General features: G+C 39.7%; 1 protein-coding gene across 2 annotated transcripts in view; it reads right to left on the reverse strand.

The window, feature by feature from the left end:
* The window catches only part of DDX46 (DEAD-box helicase 46), a 35,934-nt gene that overhangs the window by 10,307 nt on the left and 4,391 nt on the right, over positions 1 to 21,236 (reverse strand). For both annotated transcript variants that reach the window (XM_077326817.1, XM_077326816.1), the window contains exons 3-18: positions 20,698 to 20,886; positions 19,099 to 19,239; positions 15,156 to 15,252; positions 13,938 to 14,103; positions 12,723 to 12,874; positions 12,361 to 12,474; positions 11,354 to 11,519; positions 10,301 to 10,421; positions 9,883 to 10,058; positions 9,152 to 9,273; positions 8,703 to 8,781; positions 6,098 to 6,180; positions 5,111 to 5,275; positions 2,556 to 2,718; positions 2,266 to 2,459; positions 1,617 to 1,754 (exon numbers count right to left, since the gene is read on the reverse strand). In XM_077326817.1, coding sequence (XP_077182932.1) covers positions 1,617 to 1,754; positions 2,266 to 2,459; positions 2,556 to 2,718; positions 5,111 to 5,275; positions 6,098 to 6,180; positions 8,703 to 8,781; positions 9,152 to 9,273; positions 9,883 to 10,058; positions 10,301 to 10,421; positions 11,354 to 11,519; positions 12,361 to 12,474; positions 12,723 to 12,874; positions 13,938 to 14,103; positions 15,156 to 15,252; positions 19,099 to 19,239; positions 20,698 to 20,886 — 2,266 coding nt within the window. The remainder of the gene's footprint in view (positions 1 to 1,616; positions 1,755 to 2,265; positions 2,460 to 2,555; positions 2,719 to 5,110; positions 5,276 to 6,097; positions 6,181 to 8,702; positions 8,782 to 9,151; positions 9,274 to 9,882; positions 10,059 to 10,300; positions 10,422 to 11,353; positions 11,520 to 12,360; positions 12,475 to 12,722; positions 12,875 to 13,937; positions 14,104 to 15,155; positions 15,253 to 19,098; positions 19,240 to 20,697; positions 20,887 to 21,236) is intronic.

A 21,236-nucleotide genomic window follows, 5' to 3' on the forward strand; every position in this document is an offset into this window, starting at 1 on the left:
TGGCGGCGCGGGCCAAGTGGCCAATGGGGAGGCGCGCTTTGTGCGCCTTCCCATTGGCCACCTGGTCCTGGAGTGGCGGAGGAGCGAATCAGGAGCCGCTTTGCGGCTCCTGATTCGCTCCTCCAAGGTTTTATCCCGGACAGCACCCGCCCACTCTCCTCCCACTTACCCCTTACTCTTTTATTTAATACCGCGGAGCGGTTTAAAGATATAGCTTAAATTAAAATCAGCTGCAAGTAAAAAAAAATATATTTTGCACATGCTAATGTACACTGGATTCAATTGGACAGGTAGAAATGTAAGCCAACCCAGAACGTGCCCCAACAGAAATTAGTATGATGCTGCCATATAATGATGAAAAAGAGTAACAATTGTGAATTGTGGGAAAATCACTGGTGATTTTCATGGGCTGTAACCTGTGAATAGCTATCTTCTCTTGGAGTCAGAACAGATCACCAATTATTATTAATATAATAGCAACAAAGCCTGCTGTAGCTAACAATACAGCATGCACTAGGGCCTCCCTCCCCTGCCCTGGGCAGGCCAGCCGAGGCCTCCTCCCCACAGCCCCCCAAAGGCTCACTGAGGCCTCTGCAGGCCTTTTTTGCGGGGGAGCGCTGGCAGGGATCCCATTCCTCGCCGCACCACCCTGGACAGCCCTGCCAAGGCCTGGCAAGGCCGTGGCCAGAGCTGTTCTGAGGTAGCAGGAGTGCTAACGGGGGCTCCCTCCCTCCACCCCACAGTATCCCCAGCTGCAGCCCCTGACCCTCTGCCCTCCTTCCCAGCTCCAGCTGCCTGCCTACCATACTGGGGGCTTGCATTTCTTCCATATGGAAGAAGTTGGAGGGGGATGCGAGGGGTGGGATATCCCTCCTGATTGGCCGTTTGTTGGACAGATGGCAAATTAGGGATGAGACAGCCAGGACACCCTCCCTGATTGGTGGTTTAATGATGAGTCCAGCTCCTCCCAGCACCCTCTTACCATTTTCTTAAGAGGAATAGATAGTACAAGTCTGAAAGAGTTCATAGATCAAGCCTATTGACTTTTATCCTTTTGTAAATATTTTCATTTAAAATCTAAAAACCTAAGCACTGTGTTAAATTTATTATGGCTATGTACAAAATTTTTCAACATACTAATAATGGCCCAGTCTACATACATAAAAGAATGAACTTAAAAAGCTCAACCTATGTAAAAAAAGAAGGGAAAAAATCCTGAAAGTAAAAAAAAAAAATCAGAATCATAAAAGAACAATTCTCGTCCAGTCTGGTCTTTGATGATCTAGATTTTTATACACAAGGAATACTGTATTCTTTGAAAAACATCATCTGCAATCTACAGTAGTTGATACAAGACTTCTCCATGGTCTAATTTGGACTGAATCAGAAATTCAGGCAGAAAGAGTTAAGAGATTCAGTTGTCTCCTGCTCTCTTCCTTCCATTTGAGCCCCCCTGGCTAATAGTGAGGCACAGGGAACATTTCTGAACAATTTGCCATACCACATGGGAGGCGCAGTTCTGTATCATGGAGAAGTAACCCGGTGAAATCACCCCCTAGCTCCTGGTGCGTATAATTATGTAAACTGAAACCAACATCAAAAGGATGATTACTTACAGCCTTCTGCTGATCTTTGAAATCATTCCAAAGTTTCTCCAACTCGGCAGGAACTGGAGTACCTGACAACTCCAGAGCTTTAATTATATCACCTGCATATCGTGCTTGATCTTCAGTAATGAAAGTATATGCATATCCCTGTTAATGATAAATGTTTATGTATCTGTATGCAAATAAAAACTTCTTTGATGTCTAATTACATCTTGCTTAAAAACAAATACTGAACTTTTGACATTTTTAAGAGAAATCAAAGAAAATTTTGTATTTAACTATCTTCAGCAGCACATATACTAAAATTTTAACTATCTGTCATCAAAATCAAATGTATAGTTTGTCATGGAAACAGCATCTACTAAAGCCAAACAAACTAGTTCATGCGGAAAGTTATACTTAAGGCCATTATTCTAGTAAACTATAGGACAACACACACAAATAATTTAAGGTATTGAGGCAACTAAATATAAGCTATATTACAACATCACTCATGATTTCTAAATTTAATCTATGGAAATACAGCCATCAGTGTCATAGGTGTACCGCAGAGGTCTCTAGAGGGAGAGAAGACATCCCGTAAACTTTTGTGATGCCAAACAATATAAGCTTCTTAATCAGACTATAGCTTTGAACATGTAAAAAAAAAGCTGTGTACTTTGTTGCCTGCTCGTCCAGTTCTGCCTGCCCTGTGTACATAATCCTCATAATGATTGGGGCAACTGTAGTTGACTACAAGCACAAGGTGTTTTACATCAAGGCCTCGGGCTGCTACAGATGTGGCCACAAGAAGTTTGCAGACTCCACTCTTAAAATCATTGATTATGCTGTCTCTATCATATTGATCAATACCTGAAAAGACAACAGACAACACTGATGTTGAAGAACAGTTCATGCTCTTATTATTTTATCTAGTCAAACGGTTAAGAGGCACAAAGATTATACGACCTCCATGCAGTGACAGGCAGGGATAAGAGGCTCTCATTAAGTCTTTCAGCAATCCATCTGCATGTTCTTGCTTATCCACAAATATGATGACAGCTCCTTTTTCCTGATAATGTCCCAGGAGTTCAAGCAGCTTCAAGAACTTGTTCTCTTCCTCAATGACAATCTAAAACAGCAACACAGAACTACTTTAACTAGTCTCCAATAAGATTGGCCCTAAATATCAATAACTCTATTTGTAATTTTAAAAATCAGCTCAATCCAAGCATTTTGACATTCATTTCTTAAGCATCCCAATCCTGTGAATTCTGCTTTAGTTTCTGATGTGCAATAGCTACTATTTGATACTGCATATGGCTACTCACCGAACTGATATACAAGATCTCCTCCCACCCTACCATTACTATCGTTTTGCTACTCTTCACTAATTTAGGTAGAAAAAAGATGGGATTGTGAGACCACAGAAATCAAGCAGCTATTAACCAAGGCATGTGATCTGGATCTCTTTCTTAGATGAGTTTTTAATCAGCAAGTTTATACCCCTGTTCCCCCCTCCAGGATTCATGGCAGCTATTATACTGCCATATATTCTACAACAAACAATAAGAATAAATACATTCAAAGTAACATACTCAAGAATGCAACCCAAGAAAACCCAAACATCAATTAAACATCTTTTCTTTCTGAACATCTTCAAGGAGGAATCGCTCCTTATCCCTTCTAGTAAGCTTTTCTGCTGCATGGGTGCTATTAATCAAGGCCAGATTCTGACACTGGAAGAACAGAGACCCCCGGGCAGAGGAACAGGCAAAACAGCAGGCTTGATCTCCAAGAACTCCACTGGGCTGATGGTATTACCCAAAATAGATCCCTCAGAGGGAATTATGGGAATTATGAATACTGCAATAGGCTGGGTAATGTAAGATCTCTCTAGAAGAAGAGTTGGTTCTTATATGCTGTGTTTCTCTACCAGAAGGAGTCTCAAAGTGGCTTACACCACCTTCCCTTTCCTCTCTCCACAACAGTCACCTTGTGAGGTAGGTGAGGCTGAGAGCCCTGATATTACTGCTCAGTAAGGACAGCTTTATCAGTGCTGTGGCAAGCCCAAGGTCACCCAGCTGGCTACATGTGGAGGAATGGGGAATCAAACCACTACACCAATTTTTGCAGGATTCTTTCCCTGGGAGAAACCCTTCTTAAATAATGATGACAAGTTTACACTCAAGATTTATTTAGGGAAAATATTGGGCACACACAAGCAAAAACATACAGATTCCTAAAAAAAAAAAAAGGAAAGGAAAGATGGAGGAATATTGGGTGATATTAATATTTATCTGATCCAGAATAGCAGCAGGAAGGGGGGATGGAGAGCAACAGAATGGCAGCCTGTATTGCAAGCTAGGTTTTGTGGAACATAGGATCAAAAATTGTGGGTTCCTGTTTTGTACCTTGTAGTTAGGGACAGGCAGCCCTAAAACAAAGCCTTGATCTTATCAGGAAGGCAATGTCGAAGCAGAGGTTTGTTAATGAGTGAACCAGATTTTGATAATGAAATTCTAATGGGCCATTTAGGGATCTGGGGTCAATGAAAGACTTTGGGTGAGTCCTTAGGAGTGGATCTCATTTGCAACCTGGTTGGGAGGGGAAGTCCAGGTGTGAGGACTTCCTGTTAATGGAAGTTTGATGTGCCAGTTATTAAAGACAGAAGGAAGTTGCTAGATTATAACTTTATCAAGAAAAAATAATACAGGATAATTAACTACATCTGCCAGTAGTCCAGTAGTCCTGCCCGGTCCTTTTGTGCAAATGATTACATTACTCCCATGTCTCTTGCTGATTTCATGTGGAGTCTGTCAGATAACCTATTTCTGACACTCACACAACGTCTTATGGGTAGCCATGCCTGACTTGACCTGTGTTTATTTGTCAGAAACAAAGATAGCATTCCGCTTTTCCTCCTTGCACATTGAAGGGCATATCTGGGGCATATCAATGGCAGATTTTCCTGTAAGAAGCCTTGCCTGCTGGCAGAAACCTCCACAACCAGAGAAACAGAGCCAAGGAATCCAACAATTTTCTTTTAATATACAAGGAGACTTAAGCCAGGTCCATCACAGTATAGTTAGTTGCAGAGTGTTGTGCTATGATCCTGGACCCCCAAGTATGAATCTCAACTTTTGGGCCAATTGCCATTTCTCAGCTTCAAGTATCTCACAGGTTTGTTGTGACGATAAAGTGAAGGAGAGTAGAATGATGTTGGAAGCTGCTCCTGGTCCCCACTGGGGAGAAAAGCAGGATATAAACATCTAAATGGACCCTCTGTCTTCTTGTCAGAGCAAGGCTTCCCAGTAACTATATTTACTTTTCTGAATGTCAAGATTTTTATTGTTAAAGATAATGGAAATTTATCATAAAATACTGAGACATTAATTTTAAAATTAATATATTTTATGATCCTATTCCTGCAAACAGTTCAAAGGAGAATATATATGTAATATTATGAACTATCTGCTAGCATAAAAGCAGGAGCTACAAGGGGTGTAAGTTCTGCAACTTACCACTTTCTGTTCTACATCAGAACAGACAACGCTCCTGCCACCAACTTGGACCTCAATGGGCTTGCTTAATATTCGACGAGCTAAAGCCTCCATAGCTCTTGGGAAGGTAGCAGAGAACATAACAGTTTGGCGATCAGGTCTTACATTGTCTACAATGCGCATCACCTATTGCAAGAATGAAACTGAGGTTACCATCAAAATCCTCAAATCAAATTATTCACATTTTAAGATACAGCCTATGTATTCTACAAAAGAAATGTTTCAACATGCCTCTGCTTGTAGGCCAGCGGTGGCCAACTGCTTTGATAAGTGTGCTAGCATTCTGAAGCAAGAGCTAGTGCCCTCAAGTGGTATCATGGTATAGTACACATGTAAACTCTTGCCCAGATACCTCGGTTTCAATCTTTCCTGGTTAACTGAGGAGCAAGCATGTTCTTATTTATAAGTATTACATATCCTGATAATTTATTTTCCCCCAACAGGAAAAACTCAAACTGGTGTACACAAATTTCAAGGAAGTCTTCTGACTATGCACTGACTCTACACAGCCTTCCTTAGCTTCAAGGCCAGGATAATGATCCAATAATCAGAGTATCATCAACAGCTTGTTCCTTCAGGGCTACCTGAAATATCAATAGTAGGCCATTCTCCTATTCCAATGCCTATGCCACTTGCAACACTATTTCCACCTGCATTATAAAATATATCTCTGAGTCATTAAGGGTGCAGTGAAAATTAGCAAGTTTAAATAGAACAATGCAAATGAGGACATTGGGTGAGACTGGACTACACCCTCAAATATTCCTAGACTAATTCTGTACAACAGAGCTACCTAAACTGCCAATACATTGCATACTTATCAGATTTACAATATTCCATTCATCATGCTATGTGACAAGGCTGCTTTAATCTGTTTCTGTTTTAATCAGGGTTTTTTCCCCATCAGCCCTTTTTAGGCTTTTGCTTCTTGGTATTTTTGGATCTCACCTGAGGCTCAAAACCCATGTCAAACATTCTATCAGCTTCATCAAGGACAACATATGTCACTCTTCGAAGGTTTGTCACTCGACCTGTGGAAAGGAAAGAGAAAGACAAAGGGAAACAGAATAAACATGAAGCCTATTTTTCTCAACTGCAAATAATAATAAAATGATACAGATTCTGACTAGCATCTAAATAATATCTAGTTTAGAAAAACAATTCACTAAATGCCCTCTCTCTTCCAATAACAATTTGGCAATTATTACTTTGTAAAAGTCCTCTCTTGCATATCAGCATAGGGGAAGAAGAACCTGTAAAATTCAGAAAACAGCCCTCACCAAAACACATCATAAAACTAAGACTGAGGTGAAGCAACGAGCCACATCAGCCATTATCTGAGAGCGCCACCTAGGAAAAAACATATTAGAGATTACAGCGCATGTGTGGAAGGCAAAGTTCAACTGAAGAAGCCTTAGAACATCTCCATGTAGACATATTGTGAAATATTCATAATGGATGAAAAAATCTGACCACACGCAACCCAACAACCTTTTCATTAATTAGTCACACATGCAGAATTTCTCCCATTAAATTGTGGATAATCACTGATAGTTCTACATAATTAACCAATGAGTAGTATAGAATTGAATAAGCAAAACTTTTTACATCTATAAACACAGGTTAAAAGCTAAGGAGTCAATTTCAGTACAAACCTAATCTGAATTACACTCTAGTAAAGGCCACTGAAATCAATGGGCTTAGAAGGGCGTAAGTCTAAAAAACAAGAATCATTCACCTACAGTGACTACTGGACTTATGTATAATAAATAATTTATCTTAAATAATTAGCTCACTCACAAAGATGCATACAAGGATTTTGCTTTTAGGGTAATGTAGGACAAAATGTATTTCAGACTACACTTCAATGATACTAAATGCATGTATGTTTGTATGTTTAGCAGAAAGGAATTCCACATATACTGTTGGGGTGCCAGAGGAGATACTGATTTTTTCCTTTACTACAGTCCTTGAAAAGTAGCTGCAGAGATAAAAGACCTTCCTGTGCGATGTTAGAACACAAATCTGCAACATTCTCTCCAAAATACATGTAAGTACTTCCCAGTTGGATCTAAACTCATGTACTTTGTAACTAGGAGTCATCAGTCTAAGAATTTAACACCAAAGCTTGAACATTCAGAAATGGGGAAGACTTATGAAAACCTAAAGGTAAAGGTATCCCCTGTGCAAGCACTGAGTCATTTCTGACCCTTGGGGTGATGCCCTCCAGTGTTTTCATGGCAGACTCAATACGGGGTGGTTTGCCAGTACCTTCCCCAGTCATTACCATTTACCCCCCAGCAAGCAAGCTGGGTACTCATTTTACCGACCTCAGAAGGATGGAAGGCTGAGTCAACCTTGAGCCAGCTGCTGGGATTGAACTACCAGCCTCATGGGCAAAGCTTTCAGACTGCATGGCTGCTGCCTTATCACTCTGCGCCATTATGAAAACCTAGTATCTTAAAAACAGGGCTTAGGAATGTTTTTCAAGTGCGTCTGTTGCTGCTTCTATTGTTCTTCATGAATAGTCAAGGGACTGGGGCAAAAAAAACAAGGCCTTCCCACTACTCTGCATCTACAAAACTTTAATAGAACTCTCTGCCTAAGGAAAATGGAAGTGACTACCAGATTCCCTTTCAAAAGGGTGCTCTGATTCTGAACTGATCCCCAAAGGCACAAGTGCATATTTATTAAATAACCTCTATTCTCACCTAAATAATATGTAAGATAGACATTCACCCAGCTAGCTATTGATGGATATTAAATACGTGCATTTGATTGGCTTAGTTACCCTGGAGTGGCAAGTTATTTTGAAGCAAGGGAAAGACCTTTTTCAAAACTGGAACAGAAAAAGCTCTCTTCACACAACATTTTAAAGTATATAATTTACAGGATATTAATAAAACAGATTTTTCACTGTCATGTATCTAAATCTAAATATTCATTACTTGCAAACAGCATTGATGCACCTACCTTTGACGGCTTAGTCCCAGAAGCACAGCTCTATAATTCTTGAAGAGACTTTTCTCACAGAAGTCAAATGTCAACAGTTTAGTAGAGGTTTTGAAGCACAATTTTACAATAAATCGTCAAACAATATGACAAGCATGCAATATTACAGTAAAAAGTATTTTAAAGCTGCAATATCTCTAGTTTAGTTAAGTTGCATCAAATAAGACAACTTAGTTTTATATAATAAGCTTCAGGTATTCAGACAAATGTGAACTGATCAATCACATTGATTCTCGCAAGCTGCAAGCAGGCAGCATTACTTCAGAATAAATTACAGAAATCTTTAACTGAAGTATGCCAATTTTGAAACTGAAATATAAAATGCACGCATTAACTCTTAAATATTTTTAAACTACTAATCCATTTCTATCCTTCAAAGAACTCTTAGGATCCCTTCCAAAAAGCACTGAAAAGAACCATGTTATGGCTACCTACACCATATTAGATATCACAGCTTCAACCAATGAAACGTCTTAAAGCAAGAGAAAAATTGAAGATTGCGTAACAAATAATATAATTAATTGAAAAATTCCATTCTTACCATTGTTAGCTGCTAACATGTCAATCATACGGCCGGGCGTGCAAACGATTATTTCAGCACCTCTTTTCAATTCAGCAATCTAGATGAAAAATAACCCAAAAATATTTAAATTACTTATTTTAGCATTAAAAATGCCAAGTTATAGACATAAAGGATGTGTTAAAACTCTCAGTCTGGAGCTTATAGTTCCATGCAGCATGTGGCTTGGCTCATTTGATTCATCTATAATACTTTGCAGACACCTTACTTATTGTCTGAGATCTTGAGATTGTGGATTAACCCCTGAATGGCTCATCTTGCCTTGCAGCAGGACTTACTGCTTTGCATACATAACTTCTTACAGCTCAAGACAGATCCAAATATGAAATTAGGTAAAACTGATTTATACAAATTCTAAAGTCTACATGAGTTAAATTACGAAATTTAAAAGATGGGAGTTTTATACACACCTGTTCGCTTATTCCAGTTCCTCCATATACACAAACAACTCGAAGTCCGAGAGTCTTTGAGAACTTCTTACACTCCTTTGTAATCTGTAAAGCCAGCTCTCGAGTAGGAGTCATGATGACCGCTGAACAGAACAAATATTAGGGTTGTAATAATAAAAATCATCATGTGCTTTGCATGCAGAAGATCCCAGATTTGATCCCTAGCATCTCCAGCTAAATGGATCAGGTAGTAGGTTATGAATAAAAGACCTCTAAGATGCAGGAGAGCTGTGGGCAAAGTTGACCCTGAAAGACCAGTGGTCTGGCTCAGTATAAGGCAGCTTCATGTATATGAACACAGTGAGAGTCCAAACAAATGCAATATAGAAATGGTGGTCAGAATGTACCTGTATCTGAAGTGCCAGTTCTGAATCCTAAATGCTCTGGAATCAGGAAACCTGAAGGACCACTTTTCCATTAGGGGTCTACCCGCATCCTAAAATCTGCCTCTGAGGCTCTTTTCCTCATGTGATATTGCTGGTTAGCCACAAGGCATTTTTTTAACAGTGTCACCAAAATGATAGAACTCATTCCCCACAGAAACCAGTCTGGTGATGTTAATTATGGTATTTTGTTGGCATTACAATTATTGCCTACATTTCTCTCTCATTGATCACCTGAAGTCTCATCTTAACCCAAATCTGGCACTCAAAGACTTCTGCAAAAGAATGTCATAACAAAGTCATCAGTACCTATTGGACCTTCTCCTTCTTCTAATTGCCGCTGATCCATAATGTGCCTGAACATGGGCAACAGAAAAGCAATAGTCTTCCCGCTTCCGGTTTTAGCTATGCCAATTAAATCACGTCCATTCATAATTGCAGGTATAGCCTGAGCCTGGATGGGGGTAGGTTTTTCATACCCATGCCTTAAAGAGAGCAAAAATAATTAGGTGTGTGTGTGAACGGAGCATTGTATTTGCATTATATTTGTCTAATTAGTTATTACATGATACCTAATAGCTCATATCCTAGATCTACCCTAAAATCTTTCACAAGCATGATAATTCTAGGGCAAACTAGAATTACTATCTGCAAACAAAAAGGACCATGCCCAGAAAGAGTCATAGCTACCATAAGACAGACAAAATGCATTATATTGCTCACTTACTTTTTCAGGGAATTCAGTATTTTCATAGAAATGCCACACTGCACCCACGTTTTGATTGGTTTAGGGCATCCTTTACCCTTGACAGTAATTCCTTCCATTTCCAGCCTATATGCATTCACCTCTGCAAAACATAAGGCAAATAAGTGTAACTACCTTTCTACATTAATGTCTACTTGAAACATGGGGAAAGAAGAAAGGACATCAGAAAGCACTATTGAAAAGAGCTTTGAAAAAACAGAAGCGTAAGCACTACATGGGGAGCATCTACATATATAATACAAAATTCTGCTCAGGAAGAGAATTCTCAGTTGGAGGCAAGCACAATGTACAGATGCCTGGCTGTGACCTTTTCTCAGCCCTGACAACTGGGAGCTGGGGGGAGGGCTGGTGTCCTCAGCTGGATCTGAAACCAGACACATGCATGGCTCAGACTCCCTCTCTTCTGTTATTGTTTCCAGCTCTTGTACAAATTTACACCCCAAAGTCAGGGGACACTCTAGAGTGCTGTCCAATTCAGCATAGGGGGCATTAATCAGTAATTCCTTCTTGGCTGTAAAAAACTGATGCTTGGAGTCAGGAGACCCGCGTATGGAAAAATAAGCAAAAAAGGCAGGATGCAAGGCTGCAGCAAGAGAAATTACATAAACTAACTTCCTGCATCAGCACTATTGGCAAGAGAAGGTCTAATTTCCCTCACTACATTGCAACTCCCTGTCCTGAATGACTTTTTGTTCATGCAGATCTGCTGACATCAGCTTTTCACTGATCAAAAGGAGCTGCTGGTGAGGGAGAACACCTAAACAAGCACTACATGATCACACTTTGGAGAAGCCAACCAATTATATTTAATAGCTGCTTTTTGGATAAAAACAATACTGTGTGAAGGGCTCAGCAATAATTCTAAAAGTAGCTAAGTTTCTCTTTGCAATATTAAATGAAAATCTTTCTATCATAGAATGTGTAAGTGTAATTGTTCAAAATTTTAGTTTCTATGCTTTGCCATTCTTGTGCCAGTAAAAGTACTCTGACTCTACCTGCTTTTTGAACAATTACCTTCTTGAGTCATTTTAGCTAATTCTGGAACTTCAACATAGAAGTTCTTCCTGTAGGTCTCATATTCAATCTTTCCATGATCAACTGGTTCCAGTAGTTTCCTATGTTTGGTCTGATAGCCTGTTAACGCAGTCTGAAGGTCAACCTCCTCCTCTTCAGAGGAATACTGTTGAGTACAAAATCACAGACATTCAGGAAAAGAACTTGCAGTTTGTTTTTATCACTTCATCAACCCCTACTTGCTATAAAGATCTCTCCAAAAACACAAGTTTACTGGCTCACTTTAATACATTTGTTCCTTATACAAGTTTTCTGGAGATCTTCCTAACAAGGAATTAGGCCAGTATCTATTCACAGAAAACAGTGTAGCAACCTACAAATCTAAACTTTCACTCAAATATAGGAAGGTAGCTAACAAATTTACAGTGGTTAGGCAGAAGGGATTTCCTTTCCTAAGCATGGTCTCCACCTTCCACAGTTGCTGTTCTCTGTAGTGCTAATCGTACTGGCAGTCTACCCTACTATCTGTCACACTTCTTTCCTCCCTTGGTTCCAAATTATTTTATACTATCAATTTTAAACAAAATGTGGCTTAATTTGCTTGACTTCCAGAATAAAGGCAGCGTAGTATAGTCTGGAGCTTCTTGTAGCGCAGAGTGATAAGGCAGCCAACATGCTGTCTGAAGCTCTGCCCATGAGGCTGGGAGTTCAATCCCAGCAGCTGGCTCAAGGTTGACTCAGCCTTCCATCCTTCCGAGGTCGGTAAAATGAGTACCCAGCTTGCTGGGGGGTAAACTGGGGAAGGCACCGGCAAACCATCCCGTATTGAGTCTGCCATGAAAACGCTAGAGGGCGTCACCCCAAGGGTCAGACATGACCTTTACGTTTACCTTCAGTATAGTCTGCTCCATGAAATTAAATGCAATTCTATAGTTGTTAAAAAAATAATCTAAAACGTCTTGTTTTACCAAGGAAAGACCCACTTCAATCTAAGCCATTTTAGTTACCTCCATTGCATCTTGGTCGTTCACCATGAGTTCTCCTTTTTTCTTTTCGGTCTCTGGAGATGCTTTTTTTGTTTTAACCACAGTAACTACTTTAGTAACTGTTGGCCCAGTTTTCTAAAAAGAAGGTCACAAAGAAGTGAAATTAACTCAACAGCATCCTGCACAAAACTTACAAAATTATTCATCTTTCTAAACAACTATATGCATATTGGTTTTATTCGCACATATTCAAATTGAATTCTGAAAAAGATTTAGTACTAAGCATTCTACATTCAGCAAATCTTTTTCTATCTTTGCTTAATATTGTAAAATGATAAAGCATAAAATCTACAAGTCAGAAAATTCTGTGCAAAGAAACGTACTTTTTCACTTCCACCTCCACCTTTTACACTCCTCATATTAAATTTCTTGACCTCCTCTTTGACCTCTTCCATGTATGCATCTAATGGATCCAATTCTTCATCTTCAATCTCATTACCTTCCTTCTCCCCTTCTGCTGTTTCCTCATCATCATCTAATCCAAAAAGAGGGTGTTTTAATATTATCCAATACATAGACAACAATTTATTCATTTAATACTATTCAAAACTATTCTAGAAACACATTTTCATGGACACAGCTGAAACATTTTCTAAGCTGGACTTAGAGAAGGGAGAGAGAACTTTCTGAAAAAAAATCTTGCAAAATCTGGCTAACCTAATTTAGAAGCTCTCTTTCAAATAGTTTTGTACATTTATCTACAAAAGCATCTGGTAAAATAATTACTCAAAATGTGAAACGTACTCAGCAGGCTGCCATTCTAGTCCCACTTTTATTACAAAGCACACTACACAAGTAAATCACCAGGACAATCTACTAAACCATCATGTGATGGCCTCCTCATTTTCCAGTATTGATCAGCTGTCCCATGTAAGTTACCCTTTCCCTAGCCACCTAAGTCAAACAAGGTCTCCTACTCAGGTTGCTATTTCTGGCACCACTTTGAATATGAATTTACATTTGCACAGGACAAGCTTTTCCAGACATGTTATAAGCCCTGCAGAACCATCCTCTTTGAATTTGTCACATTCCATATTGCAGATGCATATTCCAGGAAGTGACCCAAAATATGTCCAAGAGTTCCCCTGAACAAAAATCATCCTGATCCTCACATCCCACCAAAACTCCGTTATGGTTGGGTAGGCCTTTAGGCCACGTTCAACAGCTACATAAAGCTTAAAGGTAAAGGTATCCCCTGTGCAAGCACCGAGTCATGTCTGACCCTTGGGGTGATGCCCTCCAGTGTTTTCATGGCAGACTTAATACAGGGTGGTTTGCCAGTGCCTTCCCCAGTCATTACTGTTTATCCCCCAGCAAGCAAGCTGGGTACTCATTTTACCGACCTCGGAAGGATGAAAGGCTGAGTCAACCTTGAGCCGGCTGCTGGGATCAAACTCCCAGCCTCATGGGCAGAGCTTTCAGACTGCATGTCTGCCGCCTTACCACTCTGCGCCACAAGAGGCTCATATAAAGTTTATATGAGCTTATATAAGTTCACATAAAGCCTATTCTTCCTCAAATAAGTTATATAAAAATACCATCATCATCTTCCAAGCTCCATTTCTTTCCTTGCTTCATTTCTTCAATTTCTTTTTTTAATTCTCCTATATTTTCCATAGCTTTCTTGCGTTGTTCTTCTCTCCATTTCTCCACTCTCTCTTTTCGTTTTCTCATTTCCTCTTCCAGTTTATTCTGATCAAAATTCTTTAAAGGGGGAAAAAGCAATCCAAAGAAAAGTTACTTATCACTGACAAGTCAGTCACGGAGCTACTGAAGTGCTGGAGGGTCTGCAAAATGGAGCTCTTCCTCCAGGCATTTAGTTGAGCCAGGATCGCACTTCTAGCATCGATATTGGGGCCCCTGACTGCCCCACATCTGGTGCTGTTTCAACCCAGATTGTGAGCCCTCATCTTGAGCCACGCTATACAATGTGTCATCATAATTGGTATTTCTGGTTTGGTAGGTGGCATTTGGTTGTGCTCAAGACAGAGCAACCACAGTAATGTTAAAAGGTTGTTTTTAGTATATAGTTGCTTTAGATGTTTTGCATTAGCTTTTTTTAAATATCCTGATGTAAGTTGCCCTGAGACCCTCTGGAGAGGAGCAGCCTAAAAATCTCATAAATAAAAAATAATACCAACACTGGTGAAATCAATAAGAGCAAATATACAAAACCAACACATGGCAAAAACATGGTAACCAGATGATCACTAGCTACTTTCAATGGCATACTGAACAGTTGACAACCTAACAGCCGAAGAACAGAATGGCTCCCAGGGTACTGCAAGAAACTGATGACACTTAATAACAGCAAATCATCAGAGGTGGAAACTCTTGTGTATATATGCCAAACAGTTATGTGAGCTGTTCACGAGGAACAACTATATTAAAAGCTCTGGATGCTTGTTGTTTTCTTGGGATTTGCTGATAAATGCCAATCAAAAGAATGTGCACACAGCACCACCTGAGTTGGATTATCATAATTCCAAATGAAGTGGCCACATTATTAGACTGTAGTCACATTCCAGCTGCAGTTTATCTCCTACTTGTTATAAAGTCCTATGCTAAGTAATTATATTCTTTTATCAGGAAAAACACCGAACAATGTTTGTGCTCTGTCCGGAATGGAAACTAAAGAGGCTTTCCAGATTTAAAAGCTGGAAAACCAGAATCATTATTGATATTATTAATAATAATCTTTATTCTTATATCCTGGTCTTCCTGATTAGAACAGTTTGCTATGTCACTGTACATACGCTAACATCTTTATCCTTTTCTTCTTCTTTGTCTTCTTTCTCCTTTTTCTTCTCCTTGGTAACCTCTACTCCTTCTACCTTTTCTTTAGATCGTGATCTGAAAAGACAATTTCAAGAGCTGCAGTTAACTGTCAGGGCACTTGAGCTTCACCTGAGAAGCTGTATGAGGAAAGAACAGAAACAGTGACATTACACAATGACTTATCTGCCTGAAATAGCCCACTGCATGCAAACCACACCGATTTCAAAGGTTTTAGACACACTGCACAGGATGTTGCTTATATACTTGCACCCCGATTCTATGTGTTCAAATTCTATGAATTCAGTGGGACTTACTTTTAATTATACACAGCACTGCAGCCTGAAATCAGAACATAATGTCAGTGTGTCCACTGCAGATTTCTAGGCATTCTTTTCTACCACAGCCTCTGGGTATCATCTCAAATGGCCTTCCAAGGGACAGGAGCAGGAAAGGAAAGTGAGCTGCAAAGCCAACTTTGATTGTAGCCTTAATCTCTTATCAAGTGCATCAGTTTTAGAGACATACAACCATTGGGAGTATATACTTAGTTCTATTTTTTTTTACCAGTTGCAAATTTCATTTCCAGAAGACTTAAGGGTCAATACTCTAAGGGTACTAATGTTTACTTTACACCTCCTTGAAGGCAGCAACATGTGCAAATCAGCTAAAAAAAACGAATGCTAGTTTTTCTAAGTGATTTAGCACTTGCCTTGGAAGTGTTAGTGTCCTCTAAGGAATTAGTGCCGGCTGATTTTTTTCTCAAAAAACCCTTTCCTTCAGAATCGGACACACACAGCGTCAATATGAAAACCGTTTATCATGTTTATTATGGATTTTTATTATTCCCACTCCTTCTACCACAAAAAGGACAAATCCAATTGAAACATGTGCTAACCCAAGGCAATAAATGTAGAAATCATTTTTTGGTTGGTAAAATCTTATTAAGTTCTCTTTAGAGCCCACTGAACTATTTTAACAAAAACCATATGCTTATCTTAAGACAGAATTTGCATCACTGAAGTTTTAAAATGTGATTTTTATTACTTTGAACAAAGTTGATATAGTTTTCAGGTATGGTTTAGATGGTTTAAATGAATAACCTAACTGCATACTTGCTAATATTTCTCATTTCACACACCTGATTTTAATTTTTAGAACTCTGACCTATTGAACAAAGAGGACTAATTTAGTTTTCCCCAGCCTGGTCTCATAAAGAGATGCCCAGTGGAATAAAGGGAGCAGGTTCTAAAGAAGTCTCTAATTTTAAGGTAAAAATGAATGAACTGGGAGGGGTAGGTTCCAGTGAAGAAACAAATATGAAAAGGTTCCAGACACCATTAGCTAGGAGTAGCTGTGGTTAATATGACCTTATACTCTGTCCAAGAGACAAGTATTTGTTTATATGAAGTTTGTCTGAAACACTAATAATTTGTCCCTTGACAAAGCCAGCAAGCAAAACGCATTGGGACTTATATGAAGTAAGAATTTAAAAACATCTGAAACTGAAGAGAGACAACTCTATTTGGATTTATTATTGCCATATTGGTGTCCCACTACATCTGTACTATTTCTAATTTTAAGGTGGCTTGAAAATCGCCAGTGTGATAAACTCAGGGCCTGGTGTTAGGCTGGACTCAGTGACTCCATCTTATTAGTGGCAGAGCTTTCCTCTGGCACAAGAATCTTTGCTCCAGGGGAAAATTATTTTTTTGCTTCAGTTCTGCAGTTATAACCAGCTCTATACATTTCTCCTGTGCTTTGATACTATACCATCTATCTTTTTATGTCAAGATTAATGTATGTGTTAATCATCACTATATATATCTAACCTGGATAGCCCAGGCAAGAATGATCCTATCAGATCTCAGAAACTAAGCCAGATTAGTCCTGGTTAGCTCTTGGAAGGGCTACCTCCAAGGAAAACCATGGTTGTGACACAGGGGCAGGCAATGGCAAACCATTTCTGAACATCTCTTGCCTGGCAGCCAGATAATCATAGGATCTCAGTCAGCTTGATGTAGTGGTTAGGAGTATGGACTTCTAATCTGGTGAGCCGGGTTTGATTCTCCGCTCCCCCACATGTAGCCAGCTGGGTGACCTTGGGCTTTCCGCAGCACTGAGAAAGCTGTTCTGACTGAGCAGTAATAACATGGCTCTCTCAGCCTCACCCATCTCACAGGGTGTCTGTTGTGGGGAAAGGAAAGGGAAGGCGATTGTAAGCCACTTTGAGACTCTTTTGGGTAGAGAAAAGTGGCATATAAGAACCAACTCTTCTTCTTCTTACATTACACACATTACGAAAATAGAAAAAATAGTTGGTGCTTGTAGGGAAACCCCATAAATACTAAACATTCTTTCCCTATAAGCACCAGTTTTCTATTTTCTTAGCTGGACTTAAACACATTCCAAATGATAAATAAATAATACTATACTGGGGGTTTTGGATTGTGGGCAGAGGAATTTCCACAAATAAAAAGACTAGGATTTATGTCCACTCTAATGATTAGTCATTGGGTTGGATCCTATGAATCCATGATGCTAGTGATGGAATCTTTCTCTTGAGCCTTCGGGGAGGGCGGTATATAAATCTCAATAAATAAAATAAAATAAATAGAAATGGGACCAATACGCTGTACCAGCCACAGGCATCAATACTCTGTATCAGCATTCATCACAACCCATAAATCAGGAATCCCCAAACTTTCAGCCAGCAGGGACCATTGGAATTTTGAGAGGGTGGAACCAAACCCCAAATGGCTGTTGCAGGAGGCAACGCCAAGGCTTGTCCTTGCTTTGTGAAAGAATTGCAGGGCATTAACATGACAGGAATGAAAGCCTGGAGGAGGGAAGGACAGAGAAAAAGAACTGAGTAGAACAATATACCAAGGTAACAAAGATGCACACCTGCGTGCCTGATCATATAGTGGCTGTTATGGTAGTGGAAAAACTTTCCTTTTAATTGATGACAGCCAATGACAACCCTACCTTACCATGGCTCCTCCCACTTTCTATGAAACATGGCAAGGGCCAGGAAGTGTAATGGTGGGCACGATGGTGGCTTCAGGTATCATGCTGAGGAGCCCTGCTGTAGATTACCTTCTCCTATGCCTTTGAAGTATCTTGTGCACTCTCTTTCCTTCTACAACTAGTTAGCTGACTTAACAGAGATGTGGGAAAGGGCTTGGGGTTTGAGCAAAAATGCAGAAATGAAGCTCCTGATGTAACTAAATGGACAGATAAGTTACTGCAAATACCATGAGCTTAAATTTAAAGGGGTAAAGGCATCCACAAAAGTAGAGGGGAAGCAGAACAAATACATGAAAGATGGCAATTACAAAACATTTCTCAAACTGGTTATAAACAAGTCTGTAGAACTAAATTCTGCACTAACTGGATCCAAACAGGGGATTATGTATGAAGGGCACATGTGATGTTTCTTGATACAAGCATACGAGAAGGAGGCAATGCAAACATTTTTTCAGTGCTCAAAGACTGTTTTAACTGCTCCTTCCTATGCTACAGAGGGAGTTATTTCACATTATTTCCTGCCTTATTTAACATTCTACTTCTTAGTCTCTCCATCTCCAGAAATTCCTTTAATACAAGTTCCTTCTCGACTTTTTGAAAATATGTTCTGTGCTGCTCCTTATCTCAAAACAAAATCTTTCCCAATAATCCCCAGACTGCCAGTAGGTGTAAAAAAAGGGGAGAAACAGTGGATGTTCCTGCACACTAATGCTGGACTCTCTCTTGTCTGGAAATACATCTAATTTATGATGTTTAATTGTATAAACACCATATTAAATTAAATTAATTGTATAAAAATTATCCATATCTTGCAAAATGAAGCAGCCACTTTCTACTTTGTCCTGGATATTTTATTGGCACAACTGTATAAAATACTATACAGCAATAAGTTACCTGTTTTCTACTTTCTTGTTCTTGCCAGGGCTAGAAGATCGGGATCGTCTCCCTCTGCTTCGACTTCGTGATCGTCTCCTCTCTCTACTTCGTGATCGTCTCCTCTCTCTACTCCGTTCCCTCTCTCTACTTCTGGAACGCCTGCCAAAAAGTAGAAAAGGTCTTTAAGCAGTACTATACAGAAATTGCTCTTCTGGTTTGAAAAAGTGTTATTTCAGTAACCAACTCCTCTTTGAAGAATGTAACACCAGTTTCTGGACACTGGATGGCAAAACGTTGTGAGAACAATATCTTTAGAAACTGCTTGGGAGGGGTCATGGCTCAGTGGGATGCAGATCAGGTTCAATCCCCAGTATTTCCAGCTTTAAAAAAGAAAAACAGGTGGCAGTTGATATGAAAGAACTCCACTTAAGCCACTGGAGAGCCACAGCCAGTGAATAGTGTTTGAATAGACAATACTGCCCTTGATGTACCAATTGTCTGATTCAGTATATGGCACCTTCATGTGACTAAATGAGCACACTGTACATCACTGAAACATTAAAGTTAACTACTGCAAGTAATCAACAGCTAAAAGTGATTATACTAACTCAAAAACAGTTCCTAACATTAAGCAAGGGTATTTCTGTCACCACAAAACAAAAAAAATCCAACAACCCAGATTAACATACATACACATGCAGCTAGATCTGCATGTACAGTTCAAACCATCAAATGCCCTCTAAAAAAACCCTGTCTTGCTGTTCAGACCCACCTTTGGTAAACCATTCCAGAGGGCTGCTGCTATATGGACAATACAATACAAAAGAGAACACTACAAACAAAAATCTGTCTTAGACCGTTTATGCACTGGAAGTGGATGAGGTGCACCAAGTCAAGTGTTCCCCCATGTGGGTGCAGGAACAGGTGGGGCAACCTGCTATGACTAAAACTCCAGCCTGCAGCCTGGCATGAAACCTCCAGTGCATAAACGGTCTTAGAAATGCAACTGATGTAGGGAATCTGTCTGTAGATGCAGTCCTGTAAGTATGAGAGCTCTTAAAGATAATAACTAACCCTTTGAGTTGATTGTGGAAACAAATGCATCTAGTGCAACTGACACAGCACAGGACACAGCTCACACTGAGAATTTTGCATGCCCCAACCACTGTCTAAATACAATGAAATGTTGCCACATTTTGTACTAATTAAAGCTTCTGAGATATCTTCAAAGATATTACTACAGCATCTGACATATATCAGGTCAGGGTCCCCAACCTTTTTTTCTGACATAGGAATGGGTGTGCAAAATGGCTGCCGCTGAAGGTGGAGCCAACTACAAAATGGTGCTGCAGCTCACCCTCATACAAAGTCAAGATCCTTGTGCTGTGGTGGCAGCTCCAGCCAAAGCAACATTTAAAAAATCTGTGCAGCCAATTGAATCTCTGATGACCAATCAGAAGCCTTGCTGAGCAAAGCCCCACCCACTTTCTAAAAACACTAGGCAGACATCATGGCACCCACAAGTATGACACTGGGGATCTTTGCATCAGGTTTTAAGACTAATTTAACAACACGCAAAAACTTACTTTACCCATACAAGAAAAGTGTGAGGCTCACCTTACGCGCTTCCTGTCACGTGATCGAGATCTCCTCTTATCTCTGCTGCGTGATCTTTCACGTCTGCGATCTCTGTCCCTACTTCTAGAGCGTCTGTCATCTCCACGTTTTGCTCTTTTGTCAGATGGAGAACGACTCCTTGAACGGCTACCAGAGCGCCCTCGTGATGAGGAGCGCTTCCGATAATGCCTGTGGCAGTGTATAAACACGACAGTTAAGATATGCAGTACTATGAAAGGATACAAAAACTTAAAATAACCTTACATTTTAATTGTCGAATTAGCTCTTGATAATGTTCAGTGGTGTCACTGACTCTTTAGCCTTAAGGTATAATTTATAATTTGGTAGGGAGGCTGATTTAACATAGCTTTGGTCCTTTGCAGCCCCCTATTATTTTCAGATTTGAAAAATCTAGTATTCATATAAAGCAGGTCTCCAGGCAAAGAGGCACAACAATAAGAAGAGAAGAGCAACTAAAGCACTGATGGCATAATGAGAAAAGGCAAAACAAATGGCACATTAATATCCATTGAAGCATT

This window comes from Paroedura picta, chromosome 3 (genome assembly GCF_049243985.1).
Source record: "Paroedura picta isolate Pp20150507F chromosome 3, Ppicta_v3.0, whole genome shotgun sequence".
Classification (NCBI taxonomy): Eukaryota; Metazoa; Chordata; class Lepidosauria; order Squamata; family Gekkonidae; genus Paroedura; species Paroedura picta.